Raw genomic sequence first — 23,907 nt, forward strand, 5'->3', positions numbered from 1 at the left:
TGGGGGTAATTAGTGGCTGGAAAATTGCTAAGAGAGTAGGGGATTCTTGCTAAACTGACCTAACAGGACTCTTGCCGAAGGCAGGTCGTGGTGATCAGATATCACCTGGGGACTAGTGAGAGGTGAGAAATTTGATCAGATATTGAGGAAGGGTGGGGATCCTCCCTAAACTGATATAGCTGGATTCTTGCTGAAACACAAGAATGATGCAAAGATGAACACAGAAGCCCGCAGGTTGAGGCCAAGTTGAGAAAATTCTCAGAGGAGCCTGAAGTTTGGTCAAGGGGAGAGTCTTTGCCAGTCCCTCCTCTGGTTCAGGGAAAGAGGAGATCGTCTTTCTTCTGAACAATATGAGTTCCTTTCTCAATTGGTCATTTTTTGTTCATTAGTGACCAGTGGAACCATCTGTTGAGACTTGGTAGTAAAGGGTATTTTCTGGATGGTGTGAACCATCAAGCATTTAAATGAGGGGGATATCTATGAAAAAAAGAAAAACAAAGATGAATGATCGGAGCAACTAAACCCAGTTTCTGGGTTCAGAGGACAGCCAGTTGAGATTTCTAGATGTTGAGCTTGAAGCATCTGTAGATGGTGAAGTGAGGAGAGTAGTGGCAATCCATCGGTCTTCCTGGTTGCCGTTTGCAGCATCTCTGGTGATGGCACCGACATCGGTGTCATGGTCATGTTTGTTTCTTGGAGAAGAGCATGGACGCATCCAGCTTCAGCCCATAGGGCTTCTTTAGAAAGTCCCAGTAAGGATTTGGGCAGTTGGGTTTTAGTTCTCAGTGACTCCAAGTCAAGAGGGTGGGAGAAAAATTGGCAACATTCATTTGAAGAGTTGTAGCCAGATTTTGGAGAAAATTAGAAGAATTAACAAAATGTGCAGGATGGCAGGATTCATTCCGGTTTACAGACAGGTAACAAAGCAGAAAGGAAAATGAAATCTAACCAAGAGGTGAAAAATATCTCAAAGATAATGAACAGGACTGTAATGTAATAACCCACAAGGCTGTGCTATTGTTTCCCACTGAAAGTGAGAGGTGTTGAATTTTTAAAAATGCACAACGTTGAGAGTTGTGAGTTAAGTTTTATTTGGGGCAAAATGAGAACTATAGCATCTCAAATAGCACCGAGGAACTGCTCCAAAGAGGTAAAGGGGGGAGGGGTCAGAATATGTGTGATTTTGGTGCAGTCAGGCACACATTTTGACAAAAGTTGCTATTAGTCAAGAAGGTTGCTGCTAGTCACAAGGGGCCAGATGTCTCTGTTAATGATTTTAGTGCTTTTCTAGATATGAGAAGATGCAAGAAATTGAGCTCATAAAATCTTCTCCTGAAAATATCTAACTATCTGAAGACCTGTTCTGCCAGTTTTTCCCAGAGCACAGAGTGCCTCATTCCTGATCTCCACCCTTAACTCCTTTCAGGGGGGTGTTGAAGGTCAGAGGCTGCGGTGGCTGGTGACTTCATTCTTATAGAAACAAGAATGGCAAGCGACAACTTTTAGTTGGCAGAGATCCCGGGGTCCAATGATGAATGTGATTCCATCTGAGTCACAACTCCTAGAAAACCAGAGCTGGACAGTAGCTTAAGTGGCCAAAACAGATTTTATTCAAGAACTATTGCAATAGGGGCCAGTATAGAATTGGGCTCATTTCCAAATACCATTTCAAATCCTTGCATGTCTTAAGTGAGGGTTTATAGAAGGGGTTGGGGGGAGGTGGAAAATTGCTAAGAGCTGGGGAATTCTTGCTAAACCGACCTAACGGGATTCTTGCAGAAGGCAGGTGGGGTAATCAGGTATCGCCCAGGGGATGGTGGAGGATGAGGAATTTGATCAGATATTGAGGATGGGTAGGGATTCCCACTAAACTGACACGGCAGGATTCTTGCTAAAACGGGGCAATAGAAACGCAAATGCTGAGACCTAGTTGAGAAAAGATCTCAGAGGAGCCTGACTAAATTTTGGTCAAGGAGAGAGTCTTTGTTAGTGGCAGCCCCCAGACCAGTGGGAAGCAAGTCCAGCCCCCTCCTCGAGCCTCTGCATAAAAGACCTCACTAACTTGAGGAGAGAAAGACCACCCATACTGTAGAAGCAAAGAGCCCTTCTTCAAAAACTGTGACCCCACTCCCCCTCGCCACCTCCAGGGGCATCAAATACACCATCCCATCTCCACCCCATCCCCTTGGGGGCCACTTCTAGGACTGGCTGCATCCTTCGTGCTCCCCTGACACCACCTGGCACCCTACGTCAAGGGTATCGGTCCACGTGTCTGCCTCCCCCTCCCAGGCTGTGGGGTCCTGGGGGCAGACGCTGTGTCTGATAAGTGGTGTCTACCCCGAATCCCAGCCTCATGACTGGTCCATAGGAGACCATCGGGATAGGTCCGTTGAATGAATGAACCAATGGATGATCATGTCCAGGGGTTTTCAAAATGTCAGCTGAAGACTCTCTTTTCTTCTTACAGTAGCTCATGTGAAGGATCAATATGTAACACAGGAAAAGCACGGCTGCTCATGGAAGAATGAGGTGGGGGGCTCAGACCCCCCTCTGCTCAGCCTCCCCTTCCCCAGAGATCACCCCTAGAAGTCCCAGGAAAACCCATGGCTTTGGGGAGCATCTGAAACAGCGGCTCTGGTCTCTCTGCACTTGGGGAAACTGATGCCCATCACGCGGAAGAGGCTAAGGCCAGGACCCAGGACCTGGCGCCCTGCTGGACCCTCAGTCACTTGTCCCACTGGCCCCAGCTGCCCAAGTCATCATTAAGAAGATGCGAAGAGATGACATTAAAAGTCAGATGCTGAGGATTCAGATCCCAGCCCCATCACTAATGACCTGTGTGCCTTTGGGCAAGTTACTTACCCTCTCTGGGCCTCGGTTTTTTCAACAGAAAAGGACGGGGTGGAGGGAGAGCATCGTGGAGATGGGTGCCCAGCAAGCACTCAGCCCAGTAGTTGTTATCATTGTCCGAACGCTGGACCACAGCCCCACTTTCCAACCCTCCCAACATTTTTGTCTCTGCTGGAGGAGGGCCGCTTCGCTCAGGCCAGGAGCAGGAAGGGGATAGGCCATGCCAGATGCTGAGTGTCAGGGAACCCACTTTCCCCTGAGCTGGAGACCCAGGAGGGAGTCGTTGTGCTTTTCCCTGGCCAGTGGGTGCCTTGCCAAGGAGGACTCAGCAGTGGGGAGTTGAGGTAGGAGGCCTTTATTAGTTTGAGGAGGGGTGCCACGCCCTGTGGCCAATCTCTGGGGGTTGCAGTATCTGGGAAAGTCTGGGGTGAGGCAGGGGGCAGGCAGGACCCCTTAGCAGCAGAATCCCATCCCAACACCTAGACTTTGAGGAGGGGAGGCTGTCTGCACGGGTAGAGGGGCACAGCCAGAAACCCAGGCTCCCACAGGCAAGGCGCCCAGGCCTCTGCTGCCCCCGCCCCTGGGGGACTCCGCATCCTGGCTCCATTCCTGCTTGGGGGGCGGGGCTTCAGCTCAGAGTGGATGGGGTCAGCTCAGGAGCAGGTGGGCTCCCGAGGGGATCTCGGTGACTGGGCAGGTCGGGTCCAGGCACACGGGGGACCACAGCCATCACACCACAGCCAGCAGGACAGCAGGAGGGGAGCAGCAGGAAGGCCTCGCACACACAGTGACAGCTGACCCCAGAGCCCAAGGCAGGTTTCTAGAAGCTGCAGCTTGGCAGGGCTCTGTCCAGCCCTGCCGTCTTTTTTGTAGATGTTCATCCTACCCCCACCTCCCTCCCCGCCTGTGCTCTTCTTGATGGTCCCTTCCCCCGTGCCAGTGGTCCTCAGCGGCCGCAGGGTGGGCCGAGATCCTTGGTGGATGTTCTCAGTGTCCAGGGGGGTCACAGCGCCACATCAGTGGCCCTCAGGGTTGACGCTGGACGAAGGCAGAGGGTGGGGCGAGGCAGGGCACGCTGGCTACTTGGAGGCCGCTGACCCTGAGGTCAAGTGGCGAGTTGAGGAAGGACCGGGAAGCTGGGGAAACAACAGTGCTGGGGCAGAGTCAGGAAAGCGGGCCCGCTGAGGCCTGATCTCCCCTTCTGCCCGTAATCCCACAAGCCCCAGCGGGAACCCGGGCCCTAGGGGGGACCCCACCCCCAAGGCTCCTCTGCCCCCTCTTCTCCTGCCAAGACCACTCTGGTCTGGACGTCTGGCCCTCACCTTGTGTCACCTCTCTCCCACTTTCTCCCCTCCCTTCCCTCTTCACATCCTGCTCCCTCTCTGCTGCCTTCTGGAATCTTCCCCACAGCCTCCTGCCTGGACCTGGTCTCTCCTGCCTTTGTCTCCTCTTCACCGAGGTGGGTCCCAGCTCTCAGCTTCCTCCCCATCGAGAGGGCTTCTGTGGCCAGGCTGCAGCCTTGCCTCTCCTTGCCCAGGGAGAGAGTGTTCTGGTCCCTTCCACCCCCTGGCCTGGTCGCTGCGCGGGGAGAGATGCAGGGGGAGCGCCCGGAGGCCTGGGGCTTGCCCCCTCGCGTGTCTGTCGGGGACCCGGGCGGGCTAGGGGTGGGACGCTCCTCTGAGCAGTTCCGCGCTGCAGGGCGGCGGCCAGGGTGTGCCTCTGACACGAATGGGTCGGCAGAGGACCCACTGGAGGGGACACATCTGAGTGTGCGCCCATCTCGGTCCCTGTGCCCCTGGGGGCGGGGCCTGTGGGCTCTGTCGGTGCCCAGGAGCCTGCTCTGAGGCTCTTTGGGTAACTGAGGCCAGACTTCAGGCCTGGGACGTTAGCCCCGTGACCATGCTGTGGTGTCAGGGCTGGGACTCATGTGCTACTTTGACAAAGGCCAGGATGGGCCACCTGCTCTTTCATGGGGCTCTGGAGGGCTGCAAGGCTCCCAAAGCAGGGATCACCCTGAGTCACCCCGTGGGAGCAGCCAAGGGGCCCCAGAACCAGGCCTTGTGACCAGCGCTCTGTCTGCCTGGGAACCTGGTCCTAGGACATGCCAAGCTCTGGGCCCATGTTGGCTGCTCCAGGTCTGGGTCTTGAAGACTCTGGGCCCCAGCCTTGAGGCCCTGGCTGAGGAAGTCAAGCTAGTGCCAGTGAGAGCCCCCCAACACCCAGAGACCCCCAGTCTTTCACAAGTCTCGCCTTCCACACTCGGGAGAGACCCCAACAGGGCATACGCCCCCTGCCACGTCCAGGATGAAGCCACACCCAGGTCTGGGCTGAAGGAACCAGGTGGCCAGGGCCAGGGCCAGTCTCGCTGGAGGGCTCCAGGGAGGAGGGCAGCCCAGGGGCCCCCGACCGGCCCCCACCTCCACCTCCTCCATCTGGCTGGTCCCCAGGGCCGGAACCTCCAACCCTCCTCTCTGTTAGCCCCCAGAGGGCGCTAGGGAGGGGTGGGGGGGGCATGGCCCGTAGATGCTGCAGTTGGGCGTGGGGCTCTGGCGGTAGATGTTGAGGTAGGTGCCATGCTCCCCCCTGTACGTCTGCTTCTGGAAGCACAGGACCATGCTCTTGTCACACTCGCACATCTGCTGGTCATGCTCCGCCTATGGGGAGTGGAGTGCACGGACTCTGAGGTCACAGTAGACCCTGGAAGGTGGTCTCGGGCCAGCAACACCAGCACCGTCAGCGGGCCCACCCCAGGCCTGCAGGCTCCGACGCTCGGGGCCCAGCCTCTGCATTCACAGCCCTCCAGGTGCCCCTGGTGCGTGGTAAACAGAGAACCCCTGAAGCCCAACAGGACAACGTCAAGAGGGGGAAACTGAGGCCCAGGAAAGGGTGCGTTTGCCTAAGTCACCCAGCAAACCCAAGGCAGAGCTGGAACGGAAACTCAGGTGTCAGGAACTCGCCCCCCAGCCCAGTTACTTTCTACCATCGCAGGCCTCTCTCAAGCACAGAATCACAGCACACACCCCCTGGAGGGAGTTCGTGGTGAGGACGGAGTGAGAAAAACACTTATAAAGAGCTTAGCTCAGTGCTTCCCAGGGAGCAAATGCTGTGGTTGCTGTTATGGGCCTTCAGAAATCATCTACCCCATAGTTCTCAGCCTTAGGTGCGCATTACAATCCGCTGGAGGGCTCCTGAAAACCAAGGCTGCCCGACCCCACCCGTAGAGCTTCAGATTCAGCAGGTCTGTGTGGGGCCTGATAATTGTGCTTCTAACAAGTGCTGTTGATGCTGCAGGTTCGGGGAACACCTTTCGAGAACCACCCACAAGCCCAATTGTGTGCAAACTTGCAAACTCTCCATCAGCAGAATATCTTCTCTGATGTGAAACTCTTGGCCAAAGACTAATATATCAAACAGCCGAAAGAGGGGACTTCTCTGGGGGTCCAGTGGTTAAGACTCTGCGCTCCCAATGCAGGGGGGGCCTGGGTTCGATCCCTGGTTGGGGAACTAATATCCTGCATACTGCAACTGAGCCCGAGAGCTGCAACTAGAGGGACCCGCACGCCGCAGCAAAGACCCAGTTCAGCCAAAATAAAAAAGATAAGAATAAAAAAAAATTTTTTTAAACAGCTGAAAGAGAAGCCACTTGAGCTACAAAATACATTAAAGAGCCAGCTGGACCACCAATCCACGGATAACCGACCCCCCCGTTAGCTCTCATAGCAGTTGACCTGATGGCCCCAGAAATCCCCAGAACCCAGTGTGAAAACCATTGCTTGGGTTAGTCCATTGTCTTGGGGGTTGAGGAGAGAGATTCCTCTCCTCGAACTGCTTAATGAACTCCTCTCTCAAGCCAGACCCTCCATCGCAGATCTGAACAGCAGAATATGAGGACCAGACAGCCCTGGGCTGCCAAGGGTCCCCAGATGTGCCCAGTTCCCCGCCAGACTCTTTCCCAGAGAACAGGAGTCTTGAGTATCTTTGCAAAGCTGGCATTGCTTGTGAGCTCTCAGTGAGGGACGACACACAGCCTGGTTAAGATAAGGAGACAAAGGGAGCCCAGGGCTGCCCATGGGGCTGGGCCAAGGGGCACCTGCTGCCCCAGGGTGGGGCACTAGCAGGGGCAGGGCAGGGACACCTGGGCCATCAGCTTGGATGCCGTGCCCCTCAGGTGGGGAATGAGTCCATGGTAAAGGAGGGAACCTGCCAGGCCTGGCTCCAACACCTCGAATCCCTAGAAACCCTGGGTGTCTAGGATGGGGCCACCTCATCTGCTGGGGTCCCAATGACAGAACTAGAAGGGAATGGGTCTGCTCAGATCCAAACCCCTCAGTGTACCCATGGGGAGACTGAGGCCAGGTGGGGAAGGACCCTGCCCAGGGCCACACAGCAAGGAGATGCTGGGAGAAGCTGGGTTCCAACCCAGGTCCCCTGACTCCCATGCCAGCCTGACACAAACTCTCAGGATCACCTGAGGATCTGATTAAAAACAGAGAGTCCTGGACCCCACCCAGACTCGATCCACTGAATCAGGATCACTCCCTAAGCTCTCCGAAGCTTAAGAGTCTTGGGGACTGGAGAACCTGGGGGCCAATTCAGGCCTGGGGGCTCTGAGCACATCAGGGAGATGTGCCAGAGCCACAGCCAGGGTTATTAGATTTGGCAAACAAACAAGCAAACGAAAAACAAGGTACCTGTTTAAATCTGAATTTCAGACAATAAATATTTTAGTATAAGTATATCCCAAATATTGCATGGGATATACTTATGCTAATTCTTCATTTTATACTAATACTTATTAATTTTATGCTAACATTTAGTTTTTAGTATAAGTATGTTCCATGCAATATTTAGGATATACTTACATGAGAACATCTTTCATTGTTTATCTGAAATTTGAATTTAACTGGGCATCCTGTGTTTCATCTGGCAAGCCTGCCCACGGCCCTAGCACAGGCCGAGGGGGCTGGCAGTACACACTTTCTTGAGGGAAGGGGCGATGGTGGGAGAGGGACTCACTGCAGACAACGTTAGTGTTGTTCTCGATGGTGTAGTCGTAGTGGTCCCCATAGGTGTGGCAGCCCAGGTCAAAGAGCTTCTGGTAGCAGCAGTCGTGGGCATGGCAGCACCTAGGGGTGGGGAGAGGAGAGCAGACAGGCGTAGCCAGGCTTGGCCCCTCTCCCACCGGCAGTGACCCCTATCATGATCATCTGTTCCTGTCCCTCACGAGTCAGACCTTCAGACTGAGGCCCAGAGAGGGCAGTTACTTGCCTTAGGTCACACAGCCGGGCAGAACCAGGCCAGTGCCCCGGGTTCTTGTCCATGATCCCCTCCCTTTGTCCTCCGCCCAGAGCCCTAGCTTTCCCCCCCACCCCCTGGAGCCCTGGCTGCAGCTGCAGGAGGGGTCAGGGTGGGAGGGAGGGGCCTGGGTGAAGTCAAAGTAGGAAGAGACCGGTTAGATGCAGGGGCTATACCTGGCTGTGCACGATGGCCAGGGAGAGACAAAGGCCTGGAGAGGTAAGTGGGGCTTGGGGACGGGGGACAGGAAGCAAATGTGGTGTGCTGTCCCATCCCCTCTAGTGGAGGGCAGGCAATTAGTCAACACGCATTTATGAAGCCTCCACTGATACCAGACTTGGTGCTGGCTGCTTCGGGGGGAGCCAGGAGCAGAGCATAAGCCACGGCTTCCGGGAGCTCCCAGCCTGATGGAGGAAGCACAGCCCTGTCCACCAGAGCCTCCAGGCGGAGGGGCCAGTGGCCACAGCCCTTGCCTTTGTCAAGTATAAGCTGTGTGACTATTGCTCTCATGTGTGTTTGGAGGCAGGTCAAAGGCTCCTTCCGGTGAGAACGGAAGTTCAAATGCCTCCAAGCCCAAGACCTTGGAAAGGGACGATAGAAAGTGTCCAAGATGGGACTTCCCTGGCGGTCCAGTGGTTAGGACTCCACACTTTCACTGCTGAGGGCCCAGGTTCAATCTCTGGTTGGGGAACTGAGATGCCACAAGCCTCGTGGCCAAAAGAAATAAAAAAAATAAATAAATAAAATATCATGCCAATGATAGAATTAAAAAAAAAAACCCACAATGTTATACACTTTAAAAAAAAAGAAAGAAAAGAAAATATCCAAGACAGTTGAGGAGGACACGGGTCAAAGATCAGGCTTCTGGCCACTAACTCATCAAACAAGCCTCCTCGTTGGGGGAAGGGGCCTCTCCCACCTCTCAGAGATGGAGGCAGTCTGACCTTCACCGTCCCTGCCTGGTTCCAGCAGCCCAGGCTCTCCAGGACCTAACAGTCCGCCTCATCCATGGGCAGGCCATGCCCCCCCCACCACCCCCTGCAGTAGCAGCTGTAGCCCACGAAGGACAAGATGGCGTTCCTCCCTGTGTTGGCTTCCACCATGGACTTGAGGTTGAGCAGGCTGCTGTGGGCCGCGGGCAGGACTACGAGAGAACCGAGAGGGTGCTGTGAGTTCCCTGCCTTGTGCGTGGCCTCTCCTGTTTGACTGGCTGTCCTTCCAACACCCCAGGGCTGGGGAAAGGGGAAGGGAGAGAGGGAGCAGGAGAGGGAGGGCAGAGCAGGAGGAGGGTGCAATCTACAAAGCAGCCGGTATGGTGCGTTACACACATCCTTACACTGAGCCCTATGGCCCTGAGAATATAATAATAGTATTTGCCAGGCACTGTCCTATGCCCCTTCCATGCATTAACTCATCAAGTGCTCCCTGCAACCCTACGGAGTGCTGATATTATCCCCATTTTACAGATGAGGAGACTGAGACCCAGAGCATATAGTAACTTCCCCAAGAGGACATTGTTGAAAAGAGGTGAAGCAGAATTTAGACCCAGCCAGTGAGAGCCCAGTGCCTTAATACACTCTAAGGGGCTTCACAAATGCCACATGCTCTTCTGAACATGATTCTGGGCCCTTCTGGCTTGGCCTGGCTCCTCTGCTCCCAGAAGGGACTCAGCGTCCCCACATGGCCCTGGGGCCAGTGCATCATTCAATGAACACACACACACACACGCACACACACGTATATATTTCTTCCCCTTTGTCCTTGTCTCACAGGTAGTGCAACAACCTTTCCTATACCAGCAAAATCACAAAATCAGCTTCCCGGCATCCTCAGGCCGCTCACCCCAGGGACATATTCTCCCCTCCCCTGCTTCCCTGCCTCCTGGGCTCCCAGATGTGCTGGCTCACTGCTGAGTCAACATCGAGCCTGGAATTTGGGTCCTTACCTGGGTGAGGCCGCCACCTACACAGGCAGGAGGGCTGCTGTCATCCCATTTTATGGATGAGCAAACTGAGGCTCAGAAAGGTGAAGCTTTGCCCAGGTCATGCAGCCTGGAAGTGGCAGAGCCCAGACCTGAACCCAGGTTTGTGTGCCCCAGAGCTGGGGTGCCTCCCCCACCCGGGCTCCTCCATCTGTGCCCGGGGCTAGGCACCCAGTTCAGCCTAACCCTAACCCTAACCCTAACTCTCTCCACATCCCCCACCCAGCTCCACGGCCTGAAAGAGGAAATGTGCTGGGAAAGGGAGGAAGCTAAGAATTTCAGAAACGGAGACTGGATGGAAACCCAAAGGCCGAAATTACTTGTTTCTGGAGACGTGGTTGTCCAACATCACTAGTGATGACAAGGGACTCACCACCTCCACATGCCTCAGTGGGAAGAGCACAGACCTTGGAGTCAGACAGAGGCAGGCCCAGAACTAAAGCTCCCTGGAGCTCTGTTTTCCCATCTGCAAAATGGGAATAACAATCCCAGCCTCCAGAGATCGGGCAGGCCCGCGCCCAGCTCGGAGCCTGGCACGCACCAGACCCTCGTTCCCCCCATGGTGCCCCCTCTCAGGGCTTGTTGGGCCCCTGGGCCAGGCCTGCCCTCCCGGTCAGAGAGCTGATTTTAGGAATCCTGCTCCACCTGTGTCTTCCTGTCTATTGGCTCCAGGATTTTCGTCATTACAGAGAATAAATAGCGCACAAGAGAGGAAACAAAGAAGGAGTGGGGAGAAATGACAGACAATTTTAAGAGGATGGTTTAGAGCCTGTAAATGGCTATGTTAGGTCCGGGGCAGGGAGAGAGGGGCCCCTGCATCCTGTAGGCCTGTCTCTGACTTGGCCGCGTTGACTGTTGAAGAGAGTGGGAGGAGGGGGGCCAAGAGGGGTCCCCGGGAGTTTTAGCTCTCCCCCCACCCTTTCTGCCTTGCAGGGCTCTTGTTGCTGGAATCAAATGTGTGCCAAGCATCCTGGGGGTCAGACAGACCCGGATCTGCAAACAGCTTTCTCCATTAGCGCTGTGCGGCCAGAGGCAGGTTGCCTAAATTCTTTGACTTCGATTCCCAAATCTGAGAGCAGCCAAGAAAGACATTCCCCTGCAGGGCACCAGCTGCATCGCCTGCTGTGAGGTCCTGGCCTCCTCACCCCCACCCCCACCCCCACCCCCACATCCTGGAGGTGTTACCCCTGGTAGGGGGCAGCTTCCATCCCCAGGGCCCCCAGCCATCAGCTCCCGCCTAAAACTCACCCATCCGCACACAGGACGGACACACACTCACACTCTAACACACACACAGACGTAAACCCACACTCACCCACCGCACACTCTCCTCCACACACCACGCAAGTGTACACACGCCCGCAGACACACGCCCACCCATACTTCCTGTGCTCACACCCACCTCACACATAGACGCACACTCTCGTAATCGCCAACCTCACACACGTATACACACACTCACTTTGGAGTCAGACAGAGGCAGGCCCAGAACTAAAGCTCCCTGGGCCTCTGTTTTCCCATCTGCAAAATGGGAATAACAATCCCAGCCTCCAGAGATCGGGCAGGCCCATGCCTAGCTCGGGGCCTGGCACGCACCAGACCCTCGCTCCCCCCATGGTGCCCCCTCCCAGGATTTGTTGGGCCCCTGGGCCAGGCCTGCCCTTCCCCTATACCTCCCACACTCATACAGTCTCACAAGCAGACCCACACTCACCTCCCACGCCTGTACACATGCACACGCACCTCCCACTCTCACACACACACAGCACCCAGAGTGGCCACGTGCACATTCCACTCCAAGCAGAAAGAACAAAACCTGCATTCACTCAGGCTGCAGCCTCTGTCCCAGGCCCCTGGGCCGGGCTGAACTCAAGGGGTTATGTTCTAAATAACAAGTCACTTCACCTGAATTCAACCAACTGTTTCTCACGTCTGGCCACATTTAACCTTATTTCGTTTCTGATATTTTCTTCCTTTGTCTCAAACCTGGCTGGGTTCAGGGAATGCTGAACAGGTGGACAGAAAGCCAGTGGGACATTCAGCCCATCTTCCGCCTACACAGGGCAACTGCCACCAGGACGCCTGCCTGTGTGTCAGGAGCCTCGGCTGTCCGGGGGGTGGGGCCCCCCAGAAAGAAGAAGGAAGAAGGCCCCCAGACCTGCTCCATGTCTTCTGGTACATCTCACACCCAGACCTGCTACACACCTGCCATGTGCAGATGTGTACAGCCTACTTTCATATACATGCTGTAGAGATACACACGCCACTGTGAACACACACTTACACATCATCCTGATGTGTGTTACACACGTAGACATCACCACGTGCTCGGACACACCCACACACACATAGATACATGCAGCTATCCGCATGCAAGCTCACTAGCTCTGCATGTACACACGTACACAAACACGTTTTCCTATGTACACAAGCACCCCGGTGTCCCTAAGTGCCCTGACGCCAAGCCACCACCACCACTTTACGATGCTTGCTCAGCTGTGGGCCCTGCACCCTTGAGGCTCGTCAATAGTAAATGCCTACCGACCTGGGTATGTTTACAGGTGCCTGGAGGAGTAAAGAGCCCCAAAGAGGGGATGAAGCCAGGCAGGGGCAGAGCCAGGAAGCAGAGACCCAATGGCAGGCCTGAGGTCCTGTGGCCCGTGGGTGAGTCACAGCAGAAAGGCTGGGGGTGTCGGGGGAGAAGGAGGAGTTTCCCAGAGCCTTCACTCACCACTGCTGGCCAGGATGGCGATGGTGATGAACTTCTTCATCCCCAGGTAAGACCTGAGAGAGGAAGAAACCCTGGTCTTGAGTCCGTCCCTTCCCCCTGCGTGCAGCTCCTGGCCTGCGGCTCCCTCCTGGGCCTCGTTACAGGTGCGGTCAACGCCGTCTCTTGATGCCCCATTTCCTGCTGCCCTTGCCTTGCGATTAGCTCCTCCAGGAAGATCTGAGTACCTCCCACTTGCCTGCACCTCCTGGAGGGACAGCCCCCAGGATGGCAGAGCCCAGAGGCACCAGGAGGCTCCTTCCCTCCCACTCTGAGCAGGAATCAGCTTCCAAGACAGGGAGCTCCTGTCTCATGGAGTTGGACCCTGTCACAGATCAGAACCAACCCCCTTCCATATGCACACCAGGGAGTCACGTGACCCAACCTGCTGGCTGGCTCTTGCGCCCGGAGCCAAGAGACCTGGGTCCCTGGGTTCTAGCTGCAGTTCTACTTCCAAAATGCTGTGTGATCATCCATAGATCCCTTAGTCCCTCTGGGCCTCAAGTGCCTATAAGGATTAGCTAGATGATCCCAAAGGCCCTTGTAGTGCTGAAAATGCAATGACATATCTCAGCCACCATCAGAGACTCAGAGCTCTGCTTTCTGAAGAAATGGATTCTAGGAACCCGTTCCCCAACCTCATCCCTGCTCCTCTCCAAGGAGGGCTCCATCCCAGGGAAGCAGGCATGTACCTGGAGTTTCTCAAAGGAGAAGAGGCCCTGAGGCTCGGGCCCCTCCACCCAGAGGGATGTCTAACCAGCTCCTTCTTCCTGAACTCTTTGGGGTTGGCCTGAGCCCCATCTGCCATGTTGTGGGTTCTGGGGGGCCAGGAACATAGGGATCTCAAGGAGAGCCGCGATCCGCCCCAAAGTCTCTGGGGAGCAGGCCCCAGCTTCTCGCTGTCGCAATGGCAGACTAGTGCCGGGGCAATGCCCCAGGGCAGGAGGCAGGTGACACATGGCCTAGAAAAAGGAGGCTCCACCTCGCCCCACGGCCCTGCCCACAGCTGCCTGGTAACTCCCACTCCAGGGTGCTCGGGCCTGCGGGGCGTGGGAGTTGATGCACCTGAAGAGGAGGTGGCCCTTCCCCAGGCATCTGAAAGGAAATTAGCCCAAAGTTCTCTCTCTTCCCATCCGAAAGGGGTGAAAACATTATCCAGTGACACTTGTTAAAGCACAGCAAGGCAGACTAATTATTCAAGGGGGCCATTGGATAGCGTAGGGACTGCTATGATGGGACCTTGTGGTGAGGGAAAGAGATTGGATTCAACTCCAAACAGAACAAAGAAAAGTGGGAATTTGTAGCCAAGGCACAGCATGGGGGTCAGAGGATGGGAAATTCTAAGAGGAAACATCGGGGGCGGGGGGATTCTGGCTAAACCCACCTAACAGGATTCTTGCTGAAGGCAGGCAGGGTGATCAGACATCACCGGGGGCTGGTGGGGGTGGTGGTGGCCGAGGAACCCCATCAGATATCAAGGATGAGGGATCCTGGCTGAAGTGACTTAGCAGATGTCATGCTAAAACTGGACAATGCCTAGATGGACACGGAAGCCCAGAAGTTGAGGCCTAGGAGGAGGAGAAGAGTTCAGGGCGACGAAGCAAGTTTGGGTCAAGGAGAGGCTCTGCCCGGAAGGCCCTCCGTGTGGATATGCGCACATCTGTAAGCCATCCCTTCACATCTGGAAGGGCTTTAGTCCAGAATCTGCAGAGAACTGCCTACCCACATCTGCAAGCTGCTGGTGCCCACCTCTGGCTAAGACTGGAGGGGCACGGGCACACGCATCCAGCAGGAAGCCCCCAGCTCACATCCGGAAGGGCGAGCCTGCAGATCTGGAACAGGGCTACTCTGCGCCACCACCACTGTCATGTGACCCGACACCTCTCCGGTGGGGACCGTCCTCGGCATCCTAGGGGCTTGGGCAGCATCCCTAACCTCCACCACTAGACCCGGTAGTAACCCCTCCCCATGCTCCTCCCTGCGCCTCTCCTCCTCCCTCCCCCCACCCCACCCCCACTTGTGACAACAAAGATATCTCCAGACATCGACAAATGTGCCCTGGGGGGCCCAGTCACCTCTGGTTGAGATCCTGGTGGCCTGGGGGTCAGTGCCATTTGCCTCTTTTCAGGGGTGGCGTGTGTGGGGGAAAGATGGGGCCAGGGAGGAACAGAGGGGGGCTGGAGTCCTGGGAGCTCCCGGCAGTGTGGACCGTTGCACAGACAGGGGCTCCGATCCCAGCACCCTGACTTCTTGACTCTGAGATCCTGGTAGGATAGCTCCCTTCCCTGGCCTCTGTGTCCTCAGCTGTAAGATAGGTATAACCGGGCATCACCGAGTAAGGATTCTGCTCACAGATAATAACAGATTACAGGTGTTGTATGCTATGGGGGCATGCGGCAGGTGCTCAGATAAAGACCTATTTGTTACCAAGCAGAGGCCTGTTCTCCAGCCTTGAGGTGAACTGAGATGGTGGGAGGGGAAAAAGGGAGGGGGGAAGAAGAGTATCATTGGAAATGAGAACTCCAAATCGTCTCCATTGGCCCTTCCCTCCCAATAGTCCCAAACTTGCTGGCAAAGAACAGAAGAGAACCGCCCCTCCCCGCCACCAGCACTTCCCTTCCTACCCCCAGCTTTTCCAGCTTGCACTTCTGGCTCTACCAAACCAACTGGCTGGCCAATCCCACATATCATTTCCCCGTTCTCCCAGCCCTCACCCTTCCCTTGCCCAACCTCCTCTCTGCGGGTCCAGGCCCTTCTCTTTCCCAGGAAGTTATCCTAGAAAAGCCCCACTGCACCCAATCACACATCCCTACGTGGAAGGTGTTGACCTGCGCTTGCTTATACAGTCTTTTGTAGGCACCTGTATGTGTTTTGGTCTGTGGGTCTTGACATTGCACTCAAACCAGGGATCCTGGAGAACAGGGGACTATCATTTCCTCCAAAAAAGCCAGGGGTTCTCCTGGGACAGGGGCTGCATCTGCCCCATCAGACTGTGAGCTCCCTGAGAACAGAGTGTGGTGATGGGAGGGTAAGGCTGGTCTCTGCCTTCACTTGCCTCCACAGTTCAGTACTCGCTTTGATTTTTGCAGATGCCTTTTAACGATATAACTCACTCCAAAGAAGGAAGAACCAAGAAGTAAGACCCAGTCCAGTCCACATACTGACGATACAGCCGCCAACACGCAGGTAACCAGGAGGCACTTAGATCTATGCCAAGGAGGTCATGGCTGGGGTTGGTGGGGGGGTGGGGGCAGTGGGGGAGGCCCCTGAGAGCCTCTGCATGGTCCTGTGCCATTTTCTCATCACACACTCCCACTGGCTGCGTTGGTTTGGGCTTGGTCCCTTGAGGGGAGGATGGGCGCTCCCTCCCCCCTCCTCCCCCAATCACGGAGTGCTCAATATCAAAAGCCGACAATAGACTGGTCGACCCAGTAATTCCACTTCTGGGACTATAAACCAAGATACAAACCTGAGTAGCTCCCAGAGACAAATGAAAGAGGATACTGACTGTGGCATTCTTTAGATGCTCCTCCAAAATCAGAAGCACCTTAAGTTAGGGAATTAGTTAAGCAAATGATTAACCATCCATCCATAACTATGTTTTCAAAGATTTAACGATACAAAAAAACTGGATATTAAAGGTAATAGCAATTTTGTAAAACAAACAAAAGAAAAGCGGGGTGGGCACAACATTGTCAAGTAAATATACCCCAATTAAAAAAAAAAAGACTGTTGGAAACTAAAAAAAAAAGACTGTTGGAAACTAAAAAAAAAAAGGGTGAGGGTGGTTGTTGAGGGGTGGGTGGGCACATGCATAAAAATTATCTGGAAGATACACAGCAAAACATTAGCAGTGGTTATTTTTAGACAGTAGAATATCTGGTGGTTTTATTGTCTGTCATTTTTTTGTGTTAAAATGAATGTAAGGCAGTATATTCAATGACTAAGATGAAACAGTCACTTTCCTTGAAAAACATGAATTCACTCAACTGGAAATAGCCCCTATTATCTATTAAACAAATTGAACATGCAGTTTAAAACCTTTTCATAAATAAACTCCAGGTTTAGATGACTTCACAGGTGAATGCAACCAAATGCTTAAGGAAGAAATAATACTAATTGTATCAGGCTGCTAGGGGTGCCATTACAAAGTACCATAGACTGGGTAGCTTAAACGGCAGAAATTCACTTTCTCACACTTCCGGAGGCTAGAAGTCCAAGATCAAAGTGTCAGCAGGGTTGGTTTCATTCTGAGGCCTCTCTTCTTGGCTTACAGATGGCTCCACACATGGTCTTTCCTCTGTGCATGCACATCCCTCCTGTCTCTTTGTGTGTCCACATTTCCTCTTCTCATAAAAACCAGTCAGATTGGATTAGGGACCATCCTAATGGCCTCATTTAAACTCCGTTAAAACCCTATCTCCAAATACAGTCACGTTCTGAGATAATGGGGGTTAGCTTCAACATATAAATTTTGGGAGGACACAATTCTACACAAATTCTTCTAGAAAATTTAACTGGAGGAAATACTTCCCAATTTATACTGTTAAGCCACTATTCTTCTGACATCAAAACTAGATAAAGACATTACAAGAAAAGAAACTACAGACTAATATCTCTCATGAACATAGATGTAAAAATTCTTAATAAAATGTTAGCAGAGTCCAACAAGATATAAAAAGGAAAATACAAAATGATCAAGTGAGGAATGAAAGTTTGGTTTTACACTAAAAAATCAATCAATGATTAACAGACTAAAAAGACCCTATTAACAGACTAAAAAAGAAAACCCCTTAATAAATGCAAAAAACCCATCCATTTGACAAAATCTCACATCTGTCCCTGATTTTTGAAAAATATTGTCAGAAAACTGAGATAGAAGGGAACTTCCTCAGCTTGAAAAAGGGCGTCTACAAAAAAAACCCTGCAGCTAACATCATACTTAATGGGGAAAGGCTGATTACTTTTCCATCTAAGATTAGGAACAAGACAAAAATCTCCACTCTCACTACTTCTATTCAATGTTTTACTGGTGGTTTTAGGCAGTTCACTAGGGCAAGAAAAGAAATGAAAGGCATTCAGATTGGAAAAGAAGAAGTAAGATTATCTCTATTGGCATAAACATGATAGTCCATGTAAAAAAAAATATCCTCTAGAATCTACAAAAAAACTGCTAGAACTAATAACTGAGTTTAGTAGCAAGGGAGAAGGATATAAGATGAAACTACAAGAAAATTGTACTTCTATTTACTAGCAATAAACAACTGGAAAATGAAATTGAAAAAATACTTTAACAATAATATCCAAAAATATGGAATATTTAGGGATAAATCTGACAAAATATATGGAAGACTTGTGCATTGAAAACTATGAAACAATGCTCAGAGAAATCAAGAAAGACCATGTTTATGAATCAGAAGACTGAATATTGTTAAGATGCCAATTCTCCCGATTTGCTCTATAAATTCAATGCCCTCTCATTCAAAATCCTAATAGACTTTTCTTGTAGAAATTGACAAGCTGATACTAAAATTCATATGGAAATGCAAAGGACCTAGAATATCAAATCAACTTTGAAAAGAAGAACAAAGTTGCAGGATTTATACTACCTGATTTTAAGGCTTATAAAGTTACTTTAATCAAGGCAGTGTAGATTGGTGTAAAGATAGACAAATAGATCAATGGAACAGAATAGATGATCCAGAATTAGACCTACACATTTATGGAAAATTTATTTTTGACACAGGTGCAAAGGCAATCCCATGGAGGATTTTCTTTCTTTTTTTTTTTTTCTTTTATTTATTCTTGGCTGCGTTGGGTCTTCGTTGCTGCGCGCGGGCTTTCTCTAGTTGCAGAGAGTGGGGGCTGCTCCTCGTTGCGGTGCGCGGGCTTCTCATTGCAGTGGCTTCTCTTGTTGCGGAGCACGGGCTCTAGGCGCGCGAGCTTCAGTAGTTGTGGCACGCGGGCTCAGTAGTTGTGGCTTGCGGGCTTTAGAGTGCAGGCTCAGTAGTTGTGGCGCACAGGCTTAGTTAGTTGCTCTGCGTCATGTGGGATCTTGCCGGACCAGGACTCGAACCCCTGTCCCCTGCATTGGAAGGTGATTCTTAACCACCGAGCCACCAGGGAAGCCCCCATGGAGGATTTTCGACAATGGTGCTGGAACAATTGACTATCAATATGAAGAAAAGAGAGGAAGAAAGGAAGGAAGGAAGGAAGGAAGGGAGGGAGGGAGGGAGGAAGAGAGGGAGGGAGGGAGGGAGGGAGGGAAAAAAAATAATTTCATCCATACATCTCACCATATCCAAAAATTAATCAGAATGGATCATAGTTCAACAAGGGTGCCAAGACAATTCAATAGGGAAAGAGGTCTTCAAAAAATGGTGCTGAAACAACTAGATATCCACATGCAAAAGAATGAAACTGGTTTCCTTCCCCACACCATACACAGAAGTTAACTCAAAATGGATGATAGATTTAACTGTAAGGCTTAAAACTATAAAACTCAGAAGAAACTTAGCAGAAAACACAGGAGTAGATCTCTGTGACCTTGGGTTAGGCAATGGTTTCTTAGATACTACAAAAAAAGCACAAGTGATAAATAAATAAATAAATAATTGAACTTCATCAAAATTAAAAATTTTGTGCTGCAAACTATACCACTTAGAAAATAAAAAGGCAGCTCACAGAATAGGATAAAATATGTGCCAATCATATGTCTGATAAGGGACTTGGGTCCAGAATTCTTATAACTCAACAATAAAGATAACAACCCAATTTAAAAATAGGCGAAGGATTTGAATAGACAGTTCTCCAACGAAGATAAACAAATGACCAGCAAGCACATGAAAAGTTGCTCAACATCATTAGTCATTAGGGAAACACAAGTCAAAACCATAATGAGATACCACTTCACACCCACTAGGATGGCTATATATATGGTATATAGGTATGTACCCAAGAGAAATGACAACATACACCCACACAAAAATTTGCACACAGATATTCATAGAAAGATTATTCATAATAACCAAAAAGCAGGGAAAAACAAGTGTCCATCAATTGATAAATAGATACATGAAAGGTGGAATATCTATACAATGGGACATTATTCAAAAATTAAAAGGAATAAAATATTGATACGAGCTATAACATGAATGAACCTCAAAAACATTATGTTAAATGAAAGAAGCCAGTCACAAAAGGCCACATATTATATGATTTCCTTTATATGAAATTCCAGACTAGGCAACTCTATAGAGACCAAAAGCAGATTAGTGGTTGCCTGGGGCTTGGGGGAGGGAGTATGGGGTAGAGGAGGTTGGTAACTGTTAATGGGGAGGGTTTCTTTGGGGGATGTTGAAAATGTTCTAAAATTAAATTGTGGTGATGGTTGCATAACGGTGAATATACCAAAAAAAATCAAATTATACACTCGAATGAATGGTGTGATATGCAAATTATATTTCTGTAAAGCTATTCTTTTAATGGATCATATTATTCAGCTTTAAAAAGGAAGGAAATTTCGACACATGCCATTTGGATGAACCTTGAGGACATTGTGTTAAGTAAAATAAGTCAGTTAGAAAAGGACATATACTGCATGATTCCATTCGTATGAGGTACTTAGAGAGTCGAATTCAGAGACAGAAAGAATGGTGGTTGCCAGGGAGGAGGGGAGGGGGAGGGCGAGATTAGGAGTTCTTGTTTAGTGGATACAGAGTTTTAGTTTTGCAAAGAGGAGAGGAATTCTGCAGCTGGATGGTGGGGATGGTTACAAACAGTGTGAAAAGTAGTTAAGATGGTAAATGTTACGTTGTGTATATTTTACCAAAACTTTAAAAAAATCTATTTTTAAAAAATGGATCATAGACCTAGATGTAAAACCTAAGCTTATAAAATTTCTAGAAGAAAACATAGCAGAAAATCTTTGTGACCTTGGATTAGGCAGATTTCTTGGTACAACACCAAAAGCATGATATAGAAGAGAATATAGAAGATATGAAGCCAACAATAAATTGGGCTTCAGGAAAATGAAACTTCTGCTTTTTCTAAAGAATCTACTGAGATAACAGAAAGACACATCACAGACCAGAAGAAAATATTTGCAAATCACACATCTGATAAAGGACTTGTATCCAGAATATATAAAGAACTCTCAAAACTCAATAATAAGGAAACAAACCACTCAATTTTTAAAAATGAGCAAAAGATTTGAACAGACTCTTCACCAAAGAAGATATTGATTGACAAATTAGCATAGAGAAAAGATGCTCTGCATCACTAATCATTAGGGAAATGAAAATTAACACCACAAGAGATTCTACTACATACTTATTAGAGGGCCGGAAATTAATAAGACTGGCTATACCAAATTTTGTGGAAATTGTACCTCAATAAAGTTGACTTTAAAAGAAACAAAAAATTAAGAAACGTATACTGCTTCTACATTTATAACAAAAATGTTTTATATATACACACACGTATATAATGACTATATCACCAAATAATTCCTAATCATTAAGCAGTTGACCCTGGAGGAGGGAGGTATCAAAGGACATTATTCCCATTTTATGGAGGTGGAAACTGAGGCAACAAGCTGGGCTCAGCCTTGTGAGTCAGGGAAAGCCTGGTTACAGGCAGCAGCCTGAGAACCAGACCAGTCCCTCAGACCAGGTCTCTACTGCAGGCACGGTGCATGTGGACACTGTGGGGAGGGGAAGAGGACCAAGCAGAAGAAAGAGGGCAACGACTAGCAGCTGCTCACCTCCTCCAGGAAGCCTGCCTATGCATCCATTATTATTTCTGGGCTCTCTTAACACCTGTGTTGGTTTGCTCAGGCTGCCATAACAAGGCACCACAGAGTGTGGGGCTTAAACAAGAGAATTTTGTTTTCTCACAGTTCTAGAAGCTGGAAGTCAGAGATCAAGGTATCAGTAGGGTTGGTTCCTTCTGAGACCTTTCTCCTCGGCTTGCAGGTGGCCATCTTCTCCTTGTGTCTTCACATGGTTGGTCCCTCTGTACCTGTCTATGTCCCAATCTCTTCTTCTTATAAGGACACAAGTCATGTTAGAATAGGACCCACCCTAATGACCTCATTTTAACTTAATTACCTCTTTAAAAACCCTATCTCCAAATAGGATCCTGGGGCCTAGGACTTCAACATATACATTTTACAGGGTGGGAGGACACAGTTCAGCCCGTAACACCACCCATTGTCCATATAGCCCATGGCGATGCCCCACTGGAAAAGAATCAGACTTGAGAGTGAGGAGACCGGGTCTGGCCAGTGCTCTGCCTGGGAAGTGGCTTGATCCTTCGGAGCCCCACTAACCCCATCTGCAAATGGACAGATAATACCCACCATACACATGCTGAGATCAAAGACCTCATGTAAAAGGCAAAACATTGCTATTTTCCTATGGAGTGAATGGTGTGTCTCTTGGGTATACCCTTCCACCAGGTCTCAAGAGTGTCGACTTAAAAAAAACATTCACAACCTAAAAGTTGAGAGTCCTGTTTTATTTGGTGGGAATTTTTAGGACTTCAAGCCCTGGAAGCAGCATCTCAAGTAACCCTGAGAGAACTGCTCCCCGGAGGCGAGGGGGCAGCTAGAATATATAGGAGTTTTGCAACAAAGGGCCTGTAGTCAGGAAGATCAAAAGATTATTGTTAATTAAAGAAAACCAGATATCCCAAGTTAAGGAATTTAGCACTTTTTCTATGTATGGGAGGATGCAAGAGTCTGGGCTCACTGAAATCATTCCTTTGATACGCACCTCAGCTATCTGAGGCCAGTATCCTGTGTTTTCACATCCCTGAGGTTCCTCGGGGCTCGCTGTAGGGAGTGGCTGCAGTCTGATGGCTGCTAGATGGCAGGTAGTCTTCCCTTCCTGAGTTTTCTCAGGGTTCACCGGCTCACGCTGGGGGGCTGCAATCGCTGATGACCGTGACATCCTTTGTTTACTGATATGGCAGGAAATATTTCATCTCTCAAGAGGCTGTGGGCCCCTGCGCGAATCATATTAACAGTAAGAAATGCCTCTGGCCTCTTGTCTGACCCACATAAGTCAGCCCCTCCCTAAGTCCCCACGAAGTAAAATCTTACTGTTATTTCTGGGAGTCTCCAAGGTAGCCTTGGGAACCCCAGGCTCTCATAGTCTTCTGCTCTGCTCCCCAAACCCACCTCCGCAGCTGTTCCTGGAGGCCTCAGCACCCCAAAGCTGTGGGCCTTCAGGGGCCCAGTGGGGTCTCCCTACCCTCCAGCCTCAGAGCCACACCCATCCTGCACCACGTTTGCACCCCTCTGTCCCCTGTGCCCTGCAGAGCCCCTCCCAGTGACCAGAGCCTACGCCTGGAGTTTCTGCAGAGCTCTCTCCACAGGGCTCAGGCCAAAGCCACCAGACAAATCTCTTGGTGTCCACAGTCACACCCCCCAACTCCTGAGGCAGATCAAACCACCTCCACGCAAATCAACTTGTGCAAAGTGGTGCCAGGCCCCACCCACACGTGCCCTTTGCAACCAGCACCGTCCGTGCCCCATGTCTCAGAATCCTCACAAGAACTCTGGTAGCTGGTCATTCTCATGTTGCTCCACCCCACTTAACAGATGAGAAAGCAGAGGGGAAGTCAGGGTCCACATCAGGCCTGTCTAACCTCCTTCTGACCACCCAGGCTCTGCTGCTTCCCAGGATGATGCGACCTTGAGGAAGGCAGCAGGGGCCCAGGCCAAGTCTGAAAAAACAAGAAGAACCTTCAAGCAATGACCATCTTGAAGCTTCCTGGAGGGGGATTTTGAGTGATTTTGAAAGTAATTCTGCGGCCACTTGTCTGAGAGGTCAAAGTGGAAATTCCCTGCTCTGTGACCAACTCTATCCTTTAGAAGCAAGAGTCTCTGGGCCTGAGGTGTGAGGGGAGGTCAGAACTTTAAACTCTTTTCTCATGGGCGGAGGGGTCACCAGGTGCAATGCATTTACTGACCACCTACTGTGTGTCAACCATTCTACCTGTAATCATG

General features: G+C 50.8%; 1 protein-coding gene across 1 annotated transcript; it reads right to left on the reverse strand.

Annotated features, from left to right (window-relative positions):
* Window positions 1-6,933: 6,933 nt before the first annotated feature.
* Window positions 6,934-13,701, reverse strand: LOC309642524 (uncharacterized protein; the record flags this gene model as incomplete). Its single annotated transcript, XM_082424162.1, has 5 exons — window positions 6,934-7,976; window positions 9,139-9,533; window positions 11,589-11,647; window positions 12,858-13,101; window positions 13,651-13,701. 5 exons carry the CDS (start codon window positions 13,699-13,701, stop codon window positions 7,733-7,735), a joined length of 993 nt encoding a protein of 330 aa, XP_082280288.1. The 3' UTR covers window positions 6,934-7,732.
* Between the last annotated feature and the right edge of the window lie 10,206 nt (window positions 13,702-23,907).

This window comes from Balaenoptera physalus (assembly GCF_965194825.1).
Source record: "Balaenoptera physalus genome assembly, chromosome: 1".
NCBI classification, from domain to species: Eukaryota; Metazoa; Chordata; class Mammalia; order Artiodactyla; family Balaenopteridae; genus Balaenoptera; species Balaenoptera physalus.